This window comes from Sinohyriopsis cumingii, chromosome 5 (genome assembly GCF_028554795.1).
Source record: "Sinohyriopsis cumingii isolate HCF-2022 chromosome 5, ASM2855479v2, whole genome shotgun sequence".
In the NCBI taxonomy this organism is placed as follows: Eukaryota; Metazoa; Mollusca; class Bivalvia; order Unionida; family Unionidae; genus Sinohyriopsis; species Sinohyriopsis cumingii.
The window spans coordinates 135665602-135686089 of NC_142965.1; the positions used below are offsets into that span (position 1 = coordinate 135665602).

The 20488-nt window shown below is 42.5% G+C and overlaps 1 protein-coding gene across 2 annotated transcripts in view; it reads left to right on the top strand.

Annotated features, from left to right (window-relative positions):
• Nucleotides 1–19826, top strand: part of LOC149800301 (uncharacterized) — a 31743-nt gene extending 11917 nt beyond the window's left edge. Inside the window, exons 6-7 of one of the 2 annotated variants that reach the window (XR_016420954.1) lie at nucleotides 16880–17102; nucleotides 17576–17715. Coding sequence is in view for 1 of the 2 variants with exons in the window: in XM_089957214.1 (XP_089813340.1) it covers nucleotides 17576–17804 (229 nt within the window). In the remaining variant the exon portion in view is untranslated. Of the gene's footprint in view, nucleotides 1–16879; nucleotides 17103–17575 lie in introns of both variants that reach the window. The other variant, XM_089957214.1, reaches the window with a different exon arrangement.
• Nucleotides 19827–20488: the final 662 nt, after the last annotated feature.

Genomic DNA, 20488 nt, shown 5'->3' on the forward strand with positions numbered 1-20488 from the left:
TTCTTAAAGTCAAAGCGCGGACGTGAAGGAAAACATCCCTCCACGGTTTTCGAGCCGCAACGTTCAATGAATGTCATGAGAGGGATAGAGAGAAGTTAAAGAGCATGAATCAACATTCTTATAGCCAAACAAAAGACAAAGGCATTTTTTTCAAAACACAACATTTTTTTATTCAAAATCACTTAACACTAACCGACAACTCTAACATTTTTAACAATAATCCAACAATATAACATCAAACATTTTTTTTCTTCAAATCTCAAACATTTTTTCAATTCACACTCTACTTTGTGAATAAAATTGTGATTTCCATTGTTGGAAGTCATTAGGCCATTGATGGACACTACGTTTCCTAGCTTGAGACAAAAGATAAGCATAATGGTCACAAAACCATCGATCTACTTTCACATCGTTTCTTGAAGAAGAACGAGGATCAAAATGAGTCACTAAATGTGCTAAGGAATAGCCCAGGCTGCGATGATGCAGAAAATACACACAGTACTGTCCACACACCAAGGAATCTGTGCCTTGTAATTTCACATTATTGAATCCGGTGGTCTGAGCATTTCTTCTCATAAAGTCGATGATATCGTCTTCCAAAGGGGTCAATCCGTACGAATCAAAATATTCCACACATCCTTCTTGAGGAAAGTAGACGGCTACCCAGTGGGTTCCTGGGATATGACTGTCGTCCGTGTTGATGACATAAGCTAGATGGTCTTGAGGTTTGCGATGAGGGAGTTCATCTTTAGCACAGACGACAGGATTCCAAGAAGCCGTGTACGAGCTGTGGTTCAAAAGATAATAAAGTTCCCAGGTATCCATTGATTTGTGTGTTTTCTTCTTCACAGGTAATAATATGTCATCAATTCGATCCTGACTTTTTGCTTGAAAATGTCTGACAAATAACCGTTTCTTCGTTTCGTCTCCTCACTCTGATTCAGGAGAGCTTCGATACGATGGATCTCTTGAGTGGTTAATGGTGGACAAGAATGTTCACTCAAGTCTTTATACCACTGATGCAACACGACATCGTCCGAGATGAGACTCCAAGCTTCGTCCAGATACTCGTCCAATTTTTCTTCTTGACTCAGCATCAGGCATTTATCGTGTTGAATTTGACTGGGATGATCGTTTTGACATCCATAGCAATCTTTCTTGATCAATTCCGTCATTTTTTCGACCAAGTGTTTGGCAAAACAGGAGACTAAATGCGCTTCTTGTTCTGGCCATCTTGACTTCATCATAACTTCGTCGTCTTTGTCTTGGGATTCTCCTTCCACGGTCTCCTCACATTCCATCTCCAAAGTTTCTCCGCTAGGTAAAGAGGGATAACAGTCTTCCATGGCTTCTAATAGTCTAGAATGACTTCTCTCAAACTGTTGATTTCTATGGTATTATCGAATTCGGCATACAGGAGGACGTTCACCGTCTCTGTTAGATTTGTAGTAAACTGAATTTCCACACCAATCTGGCCAGATTTTATAGGGTGGAAATGTCCCTCGTCGCTGCCTTGGTCTGGAGTGAAATCGAAAGCCCACAAAGCGTAGCCTCCTGCATAATCCTCGTACGTAATGCCGTGACTGGTGTTGGTTCCTAACTGACCGGTGGCTTCGTACAGGGACAAGTACGACCTCAAGTAATTCTTCTTGTCAAAGTTAGGTTCGAAAGGTCGGGTACACAAGGTCTTGCCATCGCGACTGACTTCGATCTTGGACACGTCAAAGTGTTTTTAAGTGAAAAGGATTTTTAGCCAAAGCTCCGTTGAAGGCTGCATTCTCGACGATACCAAGGATCAAACGTTTTGGTAACTGTCCTTGGAACAGATGATCTTCGATCATGGAACGCAGCCCTGTAGGAATGGTGAAGGTTTTCACTTCCACGCGTCGTATGGGATACTTGGCGGTCGTTCTGCTCAACGTCTGACTGATGTCGTTAGCCACTTTAGGTAACACTTCCACGCGTCGTACGTAGAGCCTGGCTTCCTCGATGACAGTGTTGCAAGCACTAGTACCTATCAAATGGAAAGCGGCACTACTACGATTCAGACTCAGGCGGAGATTCACTCCGTTCAGCAAATACTTTTCTTGTAACCACATGTCCAAATGCAAACGATCCATCAGTTCTAAGCTATCTCCACTTTTGATTCTGTCTCTTCGTTCTACAAATCCCGCATTGTGTTCTTTGGTTGTATTAATTTCGAATTCTTCAAACTGGCCTGCATCGTCAGCTTCCCATACCACACAGGCATTGAGATGAGTGTTCTTGGCGTCTATTCCGTACGTCAAGAGATTTTCCAGGTAGGCACAATAAGGGTAAGTATTCATGCTGCTACTGACTAGTTTGTTATTCAAGTACAAGTCCACTCCACTGAACAAGGAATGCATGAAATTGTTGACGGGAGCTATTACCTCATCGCCATCTAGGGGCGAATTATCCTCATCGACAACTTTGACTTTCAGGTACAAGTAACTGCTATTCAGATCGATGTAATCTTCGGGCTGTCCTTTGATTTCAAACTCGATGGGAGCGGAGGCTGTCAAAGAGGAGACGGGGTGAAATTCCACCCACTGGGATTCTTGCATGGTCATGATGGTGGGGGCATGGCAAACAGATCCAGTTCCGATTTGGAACAAGCGCAAGACTCTCGGTACATCGTTTTGCTCTTTCTCAATAATTGAAAACGTCTAAGTCTCGAACGGTTCTTCTTTTCTTTGTCTTTCTAGCTTTAGACGTGTGAAGTCTGGTGAAAGGGTGTTTTCTTCGTCGTCTCTTTCTGCCTTGTCCTTGCTGAATGCCTGACTCGGTAGCGTGCAGGGCATTTATAGGTGTTTCTCGTCGGCTCAAAAGGTCTTTGCCCGTTTGCAGCAAGACATTTTTGCCTGCCCTCAAGAAAGCTTCTTTGGGGTTTTGTTTGTCGATGATGACATTTTGGAGAAATTCTTTGCCTTGTGTCAATGCCGCATCTTTCAAGTAGTGCAATCCGCGTGTCACCATCGGTTTCAACACCGGGGCCACCGAACGAAAGGCCGATTTAACATATCTCCTAAACCGTGTCCTCGCTGTCGAGCAACCCCTCGGTACACTGGATACATGGCTTACGAATCGTGAGAGAACCGTTTTCGGAAATGGAGTTTCACCGTGACTTTTCCTTTGGTGAATGGAATATTTTGTCCTAGATCTCCTTTTATAGCAATGTTGACCGTGTCCAAACAAGACTTACTGACAGGCAAATAGTGAGGATTTACAAATTCGCGGTGGACGTGATAAGTGTTTCCACCTTCCTCGTCAGCGACCGTGGCAGAATCCACTTTGAAAGGAATGACATGCAGTAACGGTACGGAGGTGTGTCCCACCATGTTGTACCCCACCACATCGGAGTACACAAACATCAAATTCAGTTCTTGGTTCAGTTCTACCGGGGCACGAAATAACGTGCTAAAAGACTCGTTGTCGTAAACGACTGGCAATTCGTTTTTCTTGATCATGGCCCTTCTCATGTCCATGTCTCCGCCGAACATGTCAAACAATTCAGGACAAAATAAAATGGACACGATTTTACTCCCGTCAAATTTCATCAAGAAGCGACGAGCTGCTTTGTGGTATTCCATAGTGACACTTTTTTTGACACTTTCCAAAGCTTTCAGAAACACGACATTAAACCTGGAGGCTATGGTGCTCACCAAATGTTGACCACTAAAATAATAGCCTGGGGGAACGAACAAGTGATAGGTGGTGTACTTTTGATTTTTTGTGCCAGGGGTTTTCTTGTCATATTTGCCATGGGTATCCAAGTACTGTTGCATTTGCTCGTCATAAACTTCCACATCAAAAAAGTTTTGATTGGGAAGGACATTGAGGACTTGGGTCGGGTAAATGATTTCTACCAAATCCACTTCCCAATTGGCTTCGTGATCTAATGGGATGGCCTGAGGTAATTTGGCCGTGTAACAGCACAACGTCTTGTGGGGAAACACCTCCATGGAACTGTCACTGGGTAAGGTTAAGTAAAATTGGTTTTGATGACTCATAATTCCAGAGTTCTGTGGCTGTCCGAGTGGTTACTGGACGTCAGAGGCGTGTCTCCGCTCAAAATGGGGTTCTGGTTGTGGTTGTTATTGGAGTGGTGAGAGGCACTGGCACTGGACACAAGGTTCCCGTGGTTCCCGTTCGAGGAGAATTTCAGGGAGGGATTGGGAAGCAGATAACCGATGCAACTGCTCAATAAAATGGTCCACAATTGTTTGTCTCCTTGTTGCAAACTCAAACTGGCGATGGCTGCCCGGATGACACAATACACCACGAAGATTTGGCAGAAAAAGACGATTTGCGTTTTAGGCACACGTTCTCCGCACCACACCCACAAGGGTTGTTTTCGCAAATCTTGCACAGAACAACTGGGTGAAGGAGTGGTCGACATAGCTGCGTCTGTGTGAAAGGGCATGATGGTCGCTTCTTTTTATAGTCGATGACTTGCGCAGCGTCGATCCAAGAATCAAAACTGGGTGGATATCCTTTCCAACGTACTTTGACTTCTTTGACACGTCGTTTGCCCACTTTACGGGTTCTGCGTTCGAGAATGCTTTCGATGTCGTACACGTCGTCTTCTTTTTTGGTCACACGTTGTAACTCGGGCAAATAAAACGTTCCTTTGAGCACTTCTCCGTTCATGTCTTCCAATTTATAGACGGCAGGATGACGACCATGCACTCGTCCAGTGACACGAAACAATTCGGTCGTCCAGTTAGGTAAGTAACCTTTGTCGAAAGTGCGTTTGGTTTTGTCAATGCGCACCCAATCTCCTACGGCCAACACTCCACTTTTCTTGGGGACAGCCCTCGTCGGGGACGTACCAAACAGGCGCTCAAACACCAACACTTCGTTGTCGGGAGTCACTTCTTGCGGGGCACGTCCGATGCTTCGATGGTAAGATTGGTTGTACGCTTGCACCAGGTGCGGTAAGATGTCGATGTACTTCAGAGTGTGGTGATGCGTAAAATATTTCCACATGCGTTCTTTCAAAGTGCGTTGAAAACGTTCCACGATGCTGGCTTTGGTTTCGGGATTTTCGGTGGTAAAAAAATGAATGTCACGTTTCTTTAATTCTTTTTGGAAAGCTTGGTTCAGATATTCGGTGCCTTTGTCCGTTTGCCATCGAACAGGGTGACGACCGCTTTGTTTCAACACTCGTTGCTCGCACTAACTCGCTGCTCGATTTGGAAGTCAAGGGCACGACCCAGGCAAATTTGGAAAAGACGTCGATGACACAAAACAAATATTTGTAGCCACGATTGTAGCTGGCCAAATGAGAGACATCAGCTAAATCGGCTTGCCATTGATGATCGATGCCTTCCACTCGGGGGCGACTTCTGGAAAACTTGCGTCGAATGGGTTTATGTAAAGTGTAGGTAGCTTGTTCTTGTAACCATCGTTACACTTGAGGTAAACGGAGACTTTTCAGTCGCATTTTGGCAGCACGATACAATTTTTGAACTCCTGCGTAACCTGCAGGATGGGAGGGATCGTAGTAAATGCTGGCTAACACTTTTTCCATTTTTTTGTGTTTGTGTGTTAATAAGACATCCACTCTTGGAGGATGCTACTCTTTTTCTCTTGCGGTATTTTCTTGGATTGCAAGGCTTTGCGTGTGCGACCAGCAATAGGTGTCGAGGAGGAGGATGTGCGAACAGGGGATATCGGTTCTTGTTTCACTTCTGTCTTCACTTCTGTCTTCGCTTTCTTTTTCTCTTGTGATGAAGAAGGGGTGGCCATCATCTTTTTAATCCATCCAATTCTGGAGGTAGGTGGTGTTGTTAACTTGCGTACTTTTTCTGGTGGAGTTTGAAACCCTTCCTCTTCTTCTTCTCCTTTTTCTGTCTTGGTCACTGGTAGTGGTGGTACTGGTACTGGTGATGGTGCTGGATTTTTCATCAAGGTCTTAAAATCTCTCAGAGTGGGTAGAGCAGTTTCGTCTAAAGATTTCTGTTGAAAGAGTTGCAGTCGTTGCAAGAGTTGACCGTACTTTTGCGATTTTTCTGTTTCGGACAAATCTTGGCGATCCATCAAGGACTGCAATTCGTGTTGTAACTGGGACATCTTGCTCAAATGGGGATTGGGAGGTAAATGCGGGGTGCGTTGTTCTTGCCAACGATGGTATTCCATCCATTGTTTGTAAGGCACTAAAGCTAGTTTTCGTCCTTCCATGGGGTTGTCAGGGGTCGATTCTGAGATCTTGGGACTTCAGAGGGCCTTTTTATCTTGCTCCCACCAGTCCTCCCAACATGGTTCCCAAGACTCCTTTCAGTAAGGGGCCTAACAAGAGGGGTAAAATACCTCCACGTTGGACGAACATCTTCTTTTGACGAATGGGAATTTTCTTTTGAACCATTTGGCGAAGAACGTGACGATGTTTGCCTAAGCATTGTTTCTGGTGTTTGGACAAAGGGATCGTGCCTTTCAAGACGTTCAAACAGCATTCGCACACGGTATCGACGACCTCTGGAGGCCGATTGAATGAGCTTTTTTCGTAGGGGTGGAGAAGCTTTGGACAGGACAGATAACATGTCCCCATGTTTGACAAAACGAGGAGGGAGTCCTTTTCTTTTCTTTCCTTGGGGATGTTTAGAAGAGGGATGTTTTCTGGAGGGTGACATTTTGAGTCTTCAGCACCAAAAAACACTGATACCCCCGACTTGGTCACAGGCCCTTTTTATACTGGAACGCGTCGCCATTGATTGTCTTTACGTCGTATCAGTTTGAGGACAGGCATGACACGTCGTGCAGGGGTACGCAACGGACTAAATCGAGCCAGTTTTTCCTTGGACAAATCCAGTAAACTTTGTAACATGCCCGATCTTTCTTGGACTTTGATTTTGGGAGAAGGTACTTTGTGAGCAGCAGCCACTGCCACTAAATTGGAGGGTCCTGCCACTGGGGAAGTTCTTGGGGTCATCAACGGAGACGTTCTTCGTGTGATCAACGTCTCCAAGTACTCTTCAGTTCTTGGTGTCATCAACGGAGAAGTGGATGAACGTGAGGCTGCCGGAGACGCAGTCACCGCCGTGGCAGGTCGTGGTTTGCGAGTGTAAGGTTGCGACCTGACCGAAGTGCCTCTCTTGCGACTAGTTTTCTTCTGTGGACTTTTCTTTTCCTGGGGACTTTTTCTCTGTTTCTTTTTCTGGGGGCTTCTTTTCTTTTTCCGGTGTGGTGTCTGGTAAGAGGAGGGTCCCGCCACTGGAGAAGTTCTCCTTGGGGGCCTGGTCTTTTTCTTCTTCTTGGAGCTTCGTTTGACTTTTTTCTTGGGGAGAAGTTTGGGGGCATTATGATCCCATCTTAAGAGAGAGCGAATGATGACCCCTCCTAGAGTACCGCTCCCTCCAGGTTTCAAAATGATTTGTTTTTTGGTTTGAGTGTCGATGCGGGGATCGGCCAGTAGGGTGAAAGCGACTTTGTTTCGATCAAAAAAGCGTTTGGTTTGATGAGGAATCTGAATGATTCCTTGGAGTAATTGACGTGCCGTCACCGTGAACCATCGTAAGACTTCTTTGAGACTAGCGTCTAAGACACGAGCTCGTATTTGTGGATTTTTTTTTCTCGACTAATGCCATACAAGGCACGAATCAATTTGACGAAAGATGCGACTGAAGGGACGTCATGTTCAAAATGTGTGTGAGACAGACGAAAAGTGTGTGAGGTTTTTATAGATTTTTTTGTGGAGTGAAGTTAAGTCGAAGACGGAGACGTGTAGAGGACAGGCCCTCCGTCTTGGCACCAGTGGTGAAACAAGTGGGTACGAAATCGCAAATCATCGGGGGTGGTAGGTTTCAAATCGACGAGTAAATAGGCGTGTGGAGTTTGAGTGGCATCGTCGTACGCCTGAGTCAGCCAAGGCGTTCCTAACTGTTTGGCTAAGACTTGCACTTGCGATTTATCTCGAGGGCTTTTAAACAAGACCACGTAATGCGCATTGAGACTGATGGTGTGATGAGCTTTACTTTGTTGAAACAAATTATGGGTGATGTAAACGACACTGGCATTACGGTGATGCCCTTTGCGCGTGAACCACAGTTTAATTTCTTCTTCGTCTTCTCCTAACATGTCGTCGATAATGACCAAATGGGTTTGACGGGAGTCAGAGACGATGCCGTCGTCTTTTTTAGGAATGCCTTCCACAAACACGATGGAATCGCCTTGACTTTCTCGCAAGAGGCTATACGCCGATTGCCACTCTTTGTAGCACCACACGATCCGCTGAGGTGGTCGATCGATCAAATGATGTTTATGTTCGATCAAACGTTTGACGAATTCGGTTTTGCCTGAACCGCTAGGTCCAACAATGAGCATGTTAAAGGGATGGCGAAGATACAAAGCCTCCCAATTGGCACGATCTAAGTGTTCGTCGATGACTTTGACAGTGGAGGAAGAGGGAGCAGAGACAGCAGAAGTAGCCATAGTGTCAGGAATGTCCCTTGTGACACGAAAACAGACAAGACGAGAGTTTATATACTTTTTTCAGAACACGTTTATTGAATGTTTTAAACATGAATACGAAAGACAAAAATACATAAAAGCCAAAGGCTTAAGTACAACGATAAAAGGCACATGATAACCATCAACGTGGAATAGAAACAAGTGTCTGTACAACATGTTTTGGGTAAAGTTCTGACGAGTTCTATAGTAGGGGGTAAGGTCACATAAGTGTCCTCCCGAAAGGGTCTTTCAGGCCTGTCCACGACAGTCCTGTCTTGGGTGACGGGTTCTTCTGGCACCGTCAATGACACAGGTTTAAAAGTAACTTTTTTCTTTGGACGTTGAAAGGAAGGATCACAACTCTCGTGCATACTGGGCCACTTCTTAGGTCCAAGCCTCAAAACCCCCTTTTTTCCAGGCACGGACATCTGTCCAATGGCGGTGTAAGTCACAAGCTACACACACATCGTCATACACGTCTTGGGTAGCTAAAAGTTGACGAATCTTTTTTTCCCGCAGAGGTCGAGAAGTATCCAGATGAAAACATAAGGCTTTGAGCAAAAGGAGTCTCTCGTGAACATTTAACGGGACCACTTTCATGTTGAATGGGTGGTAAATACTGTTCGTAAAGAGTCCACAAGGAATCGGCTGATAAACGAAATCCCAGAAACAAGTCACTAAGACACACACTATGCGTCGTCCCAAATTGAATGGATACAGTTATTGTAATAATCGACGGTAATGATCCACGGTTTGAATATGGTCATTGAGTTCCTTCCACGGAATCTGTTGGATTACATGCGATAAAGGTCGTGGCATGGCAGCCTATTTTTATAGTCTCTGTGTTTCGGAAACAATACACGTACTTTCTAGCCAGAGATCTTCGTTCTCCAGTAGGGAATTTAAATGTTGCATTCTGTAACCGAAACGTCAGACTTCGTTTAGAAGTTTCCTCTTCCGCTAACTAGATTCCACGTAAAATATGTCCGTAATCCTTTACCTTGTCTTCCTCAATGTGTTGTACTAGGTGAATCTCGAAGTAACCAAAATGATCAACACGTGGATCATCGGGGGCCTGGAAGTATTGAACAAGGTCTGACCACTGAAAAAATTTCTGACGAATCAGTTCTCTTATACCATTCAGGTACCAGTGGTTAAAGATCTGGTGACGTAACGGATGCAGCAGTTCTTTACGTTTGACTTGTATTTTGATCAGCTCTCGGTAAATGCGTTCTCTCAACTCCACAGGCAAGGCACGAATGTTCTCTTGTAAAGTATCCATGAACAGATTATGGTAAGTTACTTCAATGTCTCGGTCCCACTAAGGGTAAGTAATGACAATTCGGTGACCATCGAGCATGTTCTACGTAGGCCGAATCTTCCGGTTCCCAGTGGTGAAGTGACACACCGCAACTGAAGCACTTGACTTTATCTCCTTCGCCCAAGTAGAAATATCCGGCTCTGGCTAATTCTTCGGGGGTCGGTCCTCCCAGATACTTAGGCCATTTTCCTTTGAACGATTGAAGACGATTTTCAAAGTCGCAGTATTCCGACAAACGCACAGGAAAGGAATATTCGTCTTTCACAGGATCGTTTCGATGAGGGTTGGGTGACATGGACAGGAGCTTGCTCAGAGCTGGATGACATCCGTAGGGGGGGTAGACGTGAAGGTGAACATCCACCTTTAAAACGAAACCCAGTAAAATGTCCAAGAGGACGAGCGGCATCGCTTTCGCATTCCTCAGGTTCGTCACGCACAGCATCACATTCCATCATAGGGGTAGTGAGAACAAAGTTCCCACGATGCTTTACGGCATCACTAAGGTCACAACGTACAGCATCGTACCCATCGCAAGGCTCACAATCGCATTCCACTTCCGAAGCCCCACACTTGAATTGTGCCTGTCTAAACTTGTTTTGTGTTTCTCTGAAAGTATTCATCTTGTTCGCTCGGTCTTGGTAGTCCCAATGAACTATCGATCTTGACAATAGCCCCTTTTTATACTAGTCGCAATGCAGTCTCAAGTTTGTACATCGTTCCTTTTTTTATGTTTTTTATGTCTTGTTTTGGAAGGTACCGTCTCTAAGGTACCGTCATCATTGTACCGTAATGTCATGGGTGGAAAGGCCATAGAAAGGTAAGGGCAGTGCGGAGACCATCGAGTATGTTCCAAAATAGCTGAATCTTTATAGATACATAGATCCATTCGTAACTTCAGGCCACAAGCGAAACACTGTACTTCATATCCCAATCCTGACTCAGGTCCCAAGTAGACAAATCCTGTTCTAACTAAAACATGCGAAGAAGGTAATCCTTCCCTATCCGTAGGCCATTTCTGAAACGTGTCCAATCGACGGGCACAATCACAATAGTCATGTAAGAAGACTGAAAAAGGGTAGGGTTTGAACTTGGAGTGTTCATCGGGTTTCTCACTCGATTCTTGCTGTGGCGAGGTCAAACTTCTGGTGGGTGGCTATCCTCTTACAACCAATGTTTTATACCAACGTGTCCATACGGCAAATTAAAGTGGTTGGGTAGTCGCACTCGCTTCTGGTACACGATTTGATAGACTTTTTCCAAGGGTCGACTGACGATGTGATGAGTGGGTAAACGTACAATCTTGTTGGGTTGATAGGTGGTCACTTTAAAGTGTTGATCTTTTCCAGACTGCAAGGCTTCTTTCAATACCCCAAAGTTGACCACTCGACTGGTACGATAATTCAGAGTCAATCCTTTCACTTTGCACTTCGTTTGCACTTCTCCTTGTGGGTCCCGGTATTCGTAGCCGTCATTTTTTGGACCGCCACTGACAAAACTTAGAATCTTGCCGTCGGGATGCTCGTCTGTCCAGGCTCCTAAACGGTCTCCTTCGATGTCAGGGTGCTGTTGACTCGGGTGATGGATGTAAATGCAACTGTCCGTGTCAAAGTACAGGACGCGTTCCCCTAACAGTTCTAAAGCTTCGTACAATTTTAAGCGAGCATGGGCTGTCACGTAAGCCGCAATGATGACATTTCCAAAAGGGTCGTCTTGTACAAAGTCCAGATCTTCTTCGTAATTGACCAAGATCAAATCCTCGCGAACGACGTCCACGTGTTTCATGTATTTGGTTTTGTCGTGAATCGTCTGGAAGTAGCGGGAAGGTTCTGTCAAATATTCCGTCTTGGGTAAACACGGTCGTTGTGCCATTTTACCCCACAAGAAATTTAACATCACTTTGGCAAACGATCGCCTGCCTTCGTTTTTCTCGATGTGGTCTAAAGAGATGCCTTCTTGTTCATATTATTTCTCTTTGAATGTGTTTTGGTCTTCGGGAGTGTGGCACCAGGAAGTATAGCCGCTGGCTTCTTGCTTTAGTTTCAAAAAGGCATCCACGTAGTCGGCGAAAATGCCTTTCTGCGTGGGGTCACCCTTGTGGTATTGTTGTGTCTTGGGAAAGTGACAAATTTCGTACACTTCTAACAGTTGGTATCCCATGTCCAGAGCTTTGAACAATTCTACGCTAACTCAGGTTCCCGTCAAGGCCCGTTCTTCCTCGGTGTGCTGACAAGGCTGATCTTGGTTGCACGTTTCGGCACAAATACGACACAATGGAAACATCAGTTTGCCTTGACAATGGTGAGGTAACACGGGATGGTATAGGTTCGTGGGAGGCAAAACTTTACACTTGATCAAGCCTTCGTATTGTCGAATGTTTTTCAGGTCGATGTGTTCCGTGAACATTTGCGGGTGCCCTACAGGAAAGCGACAATATTTGCATACGTAGGGATACAGCGAACACACGTCCAGGTATTTGATTTCTTCTCCTTTCTCTTCGTCGGCTTGGTACAGCAAACAGGTGGCATTGGTCCTTTCTCCGTACAAACTATCCCTCGGGTTCAGGGGGTCCATGAACTGGTAACTTTCCACGAGGCGTTTAAACTCGGGATCGGTTTTCAAACGGTAATCGTACTCGTGTTCCCACGTTTCCACCACTTGGTATCCTTCCTGTTCTAACTTTAGGCGTCGCTGACAATTGTCCTGGTACAAGTCTTCCATGGTTCGTTGTAAAAACTGATTGTTAGTGTCACGATCAGGGTAACAGACGTCCGTGAAATAAGCAACTGTTAAACTCGTACACGATCTTGGGGTTTTCTAAGTCCCAGCCATCGACCGAATACATTCCGATGGTCTTTTCGCCCCCTCCGTTGCGGGCATGCTGAATCCATTTGTCTTCCTTGTCGCACAAGTAATGTAACCAGCGTAGGGCTTTGACCGAGTATTGACGTTTGACATAGTTGGTCGTTTGAGGACTGATGACAGCTACGGTGTTTTCAGGCATGAATCGTTGTCGATACACTAAGGAACACGCTTTGGCAATGGTGCAAGCTTCTTTCAAAGGATCGACCCCTCCGGGTTCCATGAACAGTTCTCGAAATTTTCCACAGCAACGTCGTAAAATGTCCACGTCGGAACGACAATACTTTAACATTTCTTCCTGAAAGTTTTAAGGGTCCGAGGCGTGAGCCTGGTACCAAGCGTAGAAAGCTTCTAGTTGTTCGGTACGCATGTTGTCGGGGTCGTAATAGTGAGCCTCAGGTAAATGGGGTAGAACGGCGTGTTGATTGGCTTCCGTATTGAAAAAGTGTGGAAAGTACCTTTAGCCATTTCTGTCATTCCAAACGTTTTAGGCATTCGGCTCAAAGGCATGGCCAAGTAACTCATCGAATCTTTAAACTGTACTTGTCCCACTTGCATGAAAATGATTTTGGCTCCGTTCAAAGTCACTTTAGGACGCTCGGTGCCATGTTCCGTATAGTATCTCAAAAGAAACTGTCCATCGTATCCGGAGAAATTGTGAGCCATCACCGTGGCATGACGATGACAATCTCCGTAACGTTCGATGTCCTCTTGACTCCACGTCTTGTCGATGGGGTCTAAGACCCATCGAGCGAAATCGGCTAGCGTGTTCGGTCCCCGAAAGATTTTTTCACGTCCTCCAGGAATCTTGCTGCAGTGAGGGCAATGACTGAAGATAGGTTCTTGAATGCACTTCTCGCACGCTCGATGAGCCACCCAGAAATTAGGAATGTGAATGCCAGTCTCTTGCATGCATTCGAAATCGAACAAGATGAAATTGCCTTTCTTCTTGTGTCCATCCTCTTTCTCTGGTGGGGGTTGGTATTTTTGCACGTAGCATTGGTGTTCCAAGTCCACGATGTGGTGACAAATGTGACATTTTTTCTTTCCTGAACATACGTGTGCCTTGGCATTATTGGTACTTATGCCTTGTCCACACGTAGGGCACAATCTCAGCAGTTGACAAGCACATTTCTGCTGTGAACCTTGCGTCTTCAGATGTTGTTGGTAACAGGCAGGGCTGACAAACGTGTGCAGAAAGTTGAACAATGCACTGGTCCTTCGCTCAGACAGGGTGGAGAGGCCAAACATCCTGAGCATTTCAATCCACAATGTTTGTGTTGCTCTCGATTATTATAACCATGGTCACATTTCTCACAGTAATATTTGTATCCCAAGAATCCGGTGATACTGGTAATGGTATCGAAATGGTCATCGTGATAATAGACATGAATGTATTTTCCATCCTTAAAGTCTTTGGGTTGACATTGTCGCTTGAGTGTGGTGAGCAAAGAATCCCACATCTCGGTGATGAACCCTTCTGCTTTCTATAACGGTACTTCGGACTTGAAATCTTTAAACTTCACCGTGTATTTGTAAGCCGTGGTTCTAAATTTTCTAGAGGAGCGCTTTTCCGTCTCTCGAATGGAATAGTACTTTTCAGGGTTGACTAAGGGTGCTGAACATGGTTTAGAGGGTTCGGATTCTGGTTCACTCATGTCCTCTACAAAATCACTGGCATGAATTTGTGCCAAGACTTCAGCTCTGGTACGAGGCGATAGATCACGTTTCTGCCTCTTACTTTCTTCTTCTTTCTTCTCAAATGAATTGGATCGTTTCATCTTCAGTGCAAAACGTCAAATGACTAAAGTTTAAACACCATGGACTAATTTACAGTCATGGCAGACCAGCGTATATAAAGGGCATGTGTCTTGTTCTTTCACTATTCATTTCACTCTCAAACCGAGCACAACGATGGAAGAGACTAGCCAAATCGAACGTTTCTTCAGAGCTTTGCGAGGGGTCATTAGAAAATTCTCTTCAGACCAGCTGACGGACTACTCTCCTTCCTTTCGAGATAAAAGTCAAGATACTTGCTATATCTGTCAAAACAAAGGGCATTGGTCTTCAGAGTGTCCAGACCGTCAAAAAAGAAAAAAAGCAGGGGCTAGAAAAGACAAAAGTCAAGATACCTGTTATTATTGTATAGAAAAAGGACATTGGTCTCCAGATTGCCCAAAAAAGAATCAAGAGGAGTCAGAAGAAAAGAGGGATTCTTCAGAAGAAGAGAGGGATTCTTCAGAGGAAGAAAGCAGCCAGGTGAAGAAAAAGAAACAGGAGAAGAAAAGAAGAAGGGAAGAAAGTGAGGAGGAGGAAGAGGAAAAGACTGTGACGGTGAAGAAATTTAAAAAACAGAGAGAGTAAACAATGAGACAGAAGAAGTGTATGAACTTTTTAAAGTGCTCTGTTGTGAATTGCATTGTAACTATTGATAAAAGAATTAATTAATTATATAAGGTAAGTGTCTTTGGGTTTTGAGTTTAAAATAAGAACGTAGACTCACGCACTCATACACAGACACGTACTATAGGGGTAAAATGGTTTGTTTTGTTTTTTTTGAGTTATTGGCAAATTGAAAGTGTATCTCTTTTCGAGAGACGTGGGTGGCCCTGAAAAGGGCCTTTGGTTTTTGGTGTAGGGGTGAGCTTAAGCAATCAACTTTAACTGTCTTAAGCCTTTGCCACGGCCAAGGCCTGCTTCTGGACTGCGTACTGTTGATGATGATGATTTGGTTGAAATCACTAAGGGTGGTACGGTAGGCTTAGTCACAGGGTTGACGTGTTTAGCTCGGGAAGGTCTTATTCTCTTCGGTCGTAATAAAGAAGTCTGATACATTTGTTTCAGACTTCTTAACTCCGCTAAAATGTCCAACAGTACCGTGACCGTTTGATTTTCACCCTCTTGTTTCTTTGCTGCTACTTCTTCTTCTTGTTTTTTTCTTACCTCTTCTTCTTGCTGCTGTTGCTGTAGGAGAAAAGCTTGTTCTGCTTCCTTTTGTCGTTGTATAAATTTCTCCAATTCTTCTTTCTGTCTCTGTCTAAAATTCTCCAATTGCGGTAATGAAGGTGACGAAGGTTCCGGAACAAATTCTTGCGAGGTAACAAAATCCACAAAATCCCAATTTACCTCTTCTGAAAGTAAGTCCGGGTTCCCTTGGGCGGTCTCCACTGCTGGTGCACCCCAATGGATCGTTTTCTGAGTTTCCGTCATGTTGAATCACTGTCTCGCATCGATTGACTGCACACAGGTGCTAACGAATCTATATAGACCACGTGACGTCACAGACTGTTCTCTTCGGATTGGACGCGGACTGACTGAATTTTGTAACGCGTGTTTGGATTGGTCAATGAACTCAATCCATTTCAATCCTTCCTACCCCTATAAATAAGCGCAGTTCACTGCATTGATTCACCTGTTCTCGGCGCCTCAAGATGTGGACCACAGTCGAATCATCCACCCTTGTTTCTTCAATGATGTTTAGGACGGACATGCTAATGTATGTCCGATCCAAGTGGACAGTTGTCCACAAGTCAGACACCAGTCTGTGGATACGAAGAGTGTACGTGGAGAGACAAGGTTGCCTCAAGAGGACACTGATTTATGGCCCTCGAGTAAGACGTAGCTTGAGGACAAGAAGATGCCGCAGATGCCCTTTATGTTAAGGGCATATTAACATAAACCCAAAGGCACTTTTCAGGGCCACTCATAGGTCTCGAAAAGAGATTGACTTTCAATTGCCAACCCTCTTTTTTTAAAAAAAAAAACAAAAAAAAAACAAACCCCATGTTAATTTCCCCTTGTCCCTAGAATAGATATTTTTTTCTCCCATGTTCAATTTCCCTTGTCCCTAGAATGGATATTTTTTCTCTCATTTTCAATTCCCCTTGTCCCTAGAATGGATATTTTTTTCTCCCATGTTAAATTCCCTTGACCCAGATTGGATATTTTTTTCTCCCATGTTAAATTTTCCATAGTTCCCAGAGTGGATATTGCCTTTTTAACATGGAACTCCCCTAGTCCCTAGGGTGTCCCCCTTCACTACTTACCTTTTATGGGTAAAAGTGTGCTTTTTATGTTGTGGCAATGTGACAAACGATTTCATGGCAGGAGAGCGTTTTTATTAGATTACTAATAGAATTTAATTTACGGTATATGTGCTATCGATTCAGTAATAGCATTCGATATCTGGAATACTTCATCTATGTATACATTTCTTTGTTTTTATATTAGGAAGCAATGGTGTGATTGCATTTTCTGCTGGCCTGACGAGAAGTTTCACAATACCCTCGGACACGATGATTGTATTTAACCGAATCTTTCTAAATCTGCAGCACGCCTTTATTCAACGCACCGGGAATTTCACTGCACCCGTACAAGGGTTGTACGGATTCAATGTGCATGCACAATCACAGACAAACCATATTGCTAGGCTTTTCCTTTATCGTAACTCTGAGTAGGTTTGAAAATCCTTTCCAAACCACCATTACCGCATAAACTCTACTATTTATGCTACTAATACTACTACTATCGTTATTACTATTACTTAAAATAATAATAATAATAATAATAATAATAATAATAATAATAATAAAAGTAATAATAATAGAAACCATGATAACAATAATGACTGCAGTAACGTAGAATATGACAAGGAAGAAGGCGAGAGGAACACTTGTCAAGCTATATTAAAAAGTTTTCAAAATAAAATTTCATTTAAAACTTCCGAAAATCATGTTTGTATTTTAAGTTTAAAATTCAAGTTTGACTCATACAACAATAACATGAGATGTTTAGACGATTCAGAATTTTACGAACCGTGCCATAAATAGTTTTAAAAGCTGTACTATTCCTTGCTTTTTTTACACACATTTACGAACAGGTTTTGTTAGTTTTAGACTTTGGAGACATTTTCATTAACCATTTCAGGAGGATAGTAGCCATGCGGAGCAATGTTCCAAACCAGTACAACAGCACTCCAGGCCACCACGGAACAGGCGGGAACTCCGTAATTCTCCATCTGCAAGTCGGTGACTCTGTTTACCTAAAGGCAGAAAGGTCTGGTTTTGTTATGTATGGCACTCAGGATCAAGTGTATTGCACCTTTTCTGGTTATCTCATTGCTCCCACATATAAAGGACTTTCCGTTATTGGGTGACGTTGCTGAATTTGCCGTGCTTTGTTATCTAGATTCGCTCATTCAATTGACGTTTCTAATTACAGAGATTTCTTATGGTTGTGCAGTCGTATACATATATGTAAACTGTACTGTAGTTGAAGACATCTTAAATCTGAAATTATCCAGTTATATGCACAACCTTGTATATGAAAATATATCTGAATAATATTGAATATATTTTCCTAAACATTGTTTTCAGCCTTTAAAGCTAAACTTAATCAAGGTTCATTACATTTCGAACCAGATACTTTCTTAAACGAATCCAGCGAGGCGGTCGCTTTTCATGTGCGTACGAAAAATCTCTATCTTGTTCGCTGACGTCCATGTGTTAACAGATTTTTAGCGAAGTGGAGTTGATGATTTGAACGCTCTAAAGACGTGAAGCCGCCATTACGCTGTCAGGGATGACATGTTCACTAAGGAAATATGGTAAATCATATTGTTTATACTTGAAACACAAACTTAAATACAACGTATTTAATTCCAGAATGTAAAGATGTAACTTTAATTATCCATCCTATCAAAGCTGTATTGAATGAACAATATCACTGCAGCGCCCGAATACTAACCTTATTGAAGAGTCCACCCTGACAATGTTACTTTTGCTGAAAGAGTTTCATGGCGTATACACAAGTGGTACAAATCATTTTAAAGTTATTTTTAACATATGGTAGCTAACGACAGTCACGATATTTATAATTGGAGCACGGAACAACGTTGACGTCATATTGACATAGGCGGTATGGGATTTCAATGTAGATTATCGGTGTAAAAGCTTCATCCAATCTGCAAACTCACAGTATGCTATGCTTAAGACTAGTTATATCAGAAATATAAGCAATTGACAATTTTTATTTAGAAAAGTACACAAATTAACAAAATGACGAAAACACAATTTACCTATGATTCCACTCCACATCTTCTAATTTTGATTGAATTTCTAAATGAAAAGGAAATCCTGACAATTGCTATGTTTTATAATATTATATGGTTTAAGGTATAATTGACAAATTCTTTTGTTGAAGTGAATCAGTTTCACTGAACCGTTTCAAATATTGGATACTAGGTTATTATGATCACCAGAGGGTTTTGACTGTTGAACTATGCTTTCAAATTGATTACCTTGTTCTGAACAGGAGGTATATTTATAAAATGTGTGAGAGAATATTTCGTTTAGCCGGTTATATTTGTTTGAATTTGAAATAAAGCACTTAAATTTGTGCATGGAGTACAGTTAGAAATTTCGTTGATCCGAACAATGAAAAGGCAAACAAGATAATTAATTTCAGCTATTTTATGTTACAACGGGTGCGAAACAATTCTGACGTTACAAAGCGACAAAATAACCCTTTAGAAAGATAGAAAACTTTTAATTTTTTATTGAAAGAGATTATATAAAATTATTAAACATGTTTCACCGGAAAGAGTTAATTTCATGCAAGGGACAAAACTTTGAAAAATAATATTAAGCGGAAAGAAGAAATGGGTTTAAGGCTACTAAAGACACGTGTATCTTGCTTATTCTAGTAGATGGAACGTCTGAAGTAAAGTGTGTATTACGGATTTACAGTATGTCTGTTTTGCTTTTGTGATTTATTTCAAGATATTAGATCGGTCATATCATTAATGTTTTCATGTACTGGGATAGTAAGAGCTTCCTGACACTTTATCTCCTACGGCCAATGAATACGCTTTAAAAACATGTATCCTGTCCAGTTATATTTGAACACAACTAAAAATGATTCCAAAAAATGATATTAAGAAAGGAATTGTTTATTTTATTGATCACAATGTTTAATTAAAACCTTCTTATAACTTACAAATGTGGCCATAAAACATCCGAAAACTCCTCTAGGCCAAACATATACTCTTATTACTGACAAAGATGGAGCGCACAATACAAATTTATTATACATAACACTGTGCTGAATTCTTATGTCTTATCTTGATAGTGTTTTTTGTTTGTGATCAATATTTCAACATTAAATATTTCTTAGCTTATGAGTGAAACTTTTGCCTGTTATTTTAAAGAACAGTAAAGTTGACCGATTAATAATGCTCATCTCTCTCTCTCTCTCTTTCTCTCCCTCTCTCTCAAACTTCATCAGAGGAGCCAGAAATTATTAGCCATATTTTTTCTCTAGTATCTATAAATGTAAATAGGTTTTAGGTTTCCGTTTAAACGGAATGTATGAATTTGTACGTAGGAAATTATTCAGAATTGTTGCATGCTAGTTTCTGCATGCTATATATTGAAACATAACTCTTGCATTTTTTGCTCTTAAATAAGTTTATTACGAAATCTAAATTAACACCTTAATCAGTACAATATCTTATTAGCTCGATTGACTTTTGGACTTATGCAAAGAAATGTAACTTGTATCTGTTTTATGATACATTTTAAGTGGTCTAATAAGAAAGATTGTATCGTTTTTCCATCTCAAGGTACTAATCTAGCTACTTGGATGCACTATACTACAGAGATACACATTTAAACGCTCTAGCCCATCTTGTGCTGGATGGGTGGCGTTTGCATCCAGTTCATATGGACCATCTAGCAAGCTGAGGGGTTATGTAAAGTGTCGAGGTCAAGCATTCATAGCTTCACATTACAGGGCTAATATAGACTATTTGAAGACATGGTCATATTCCTAGCATATCAG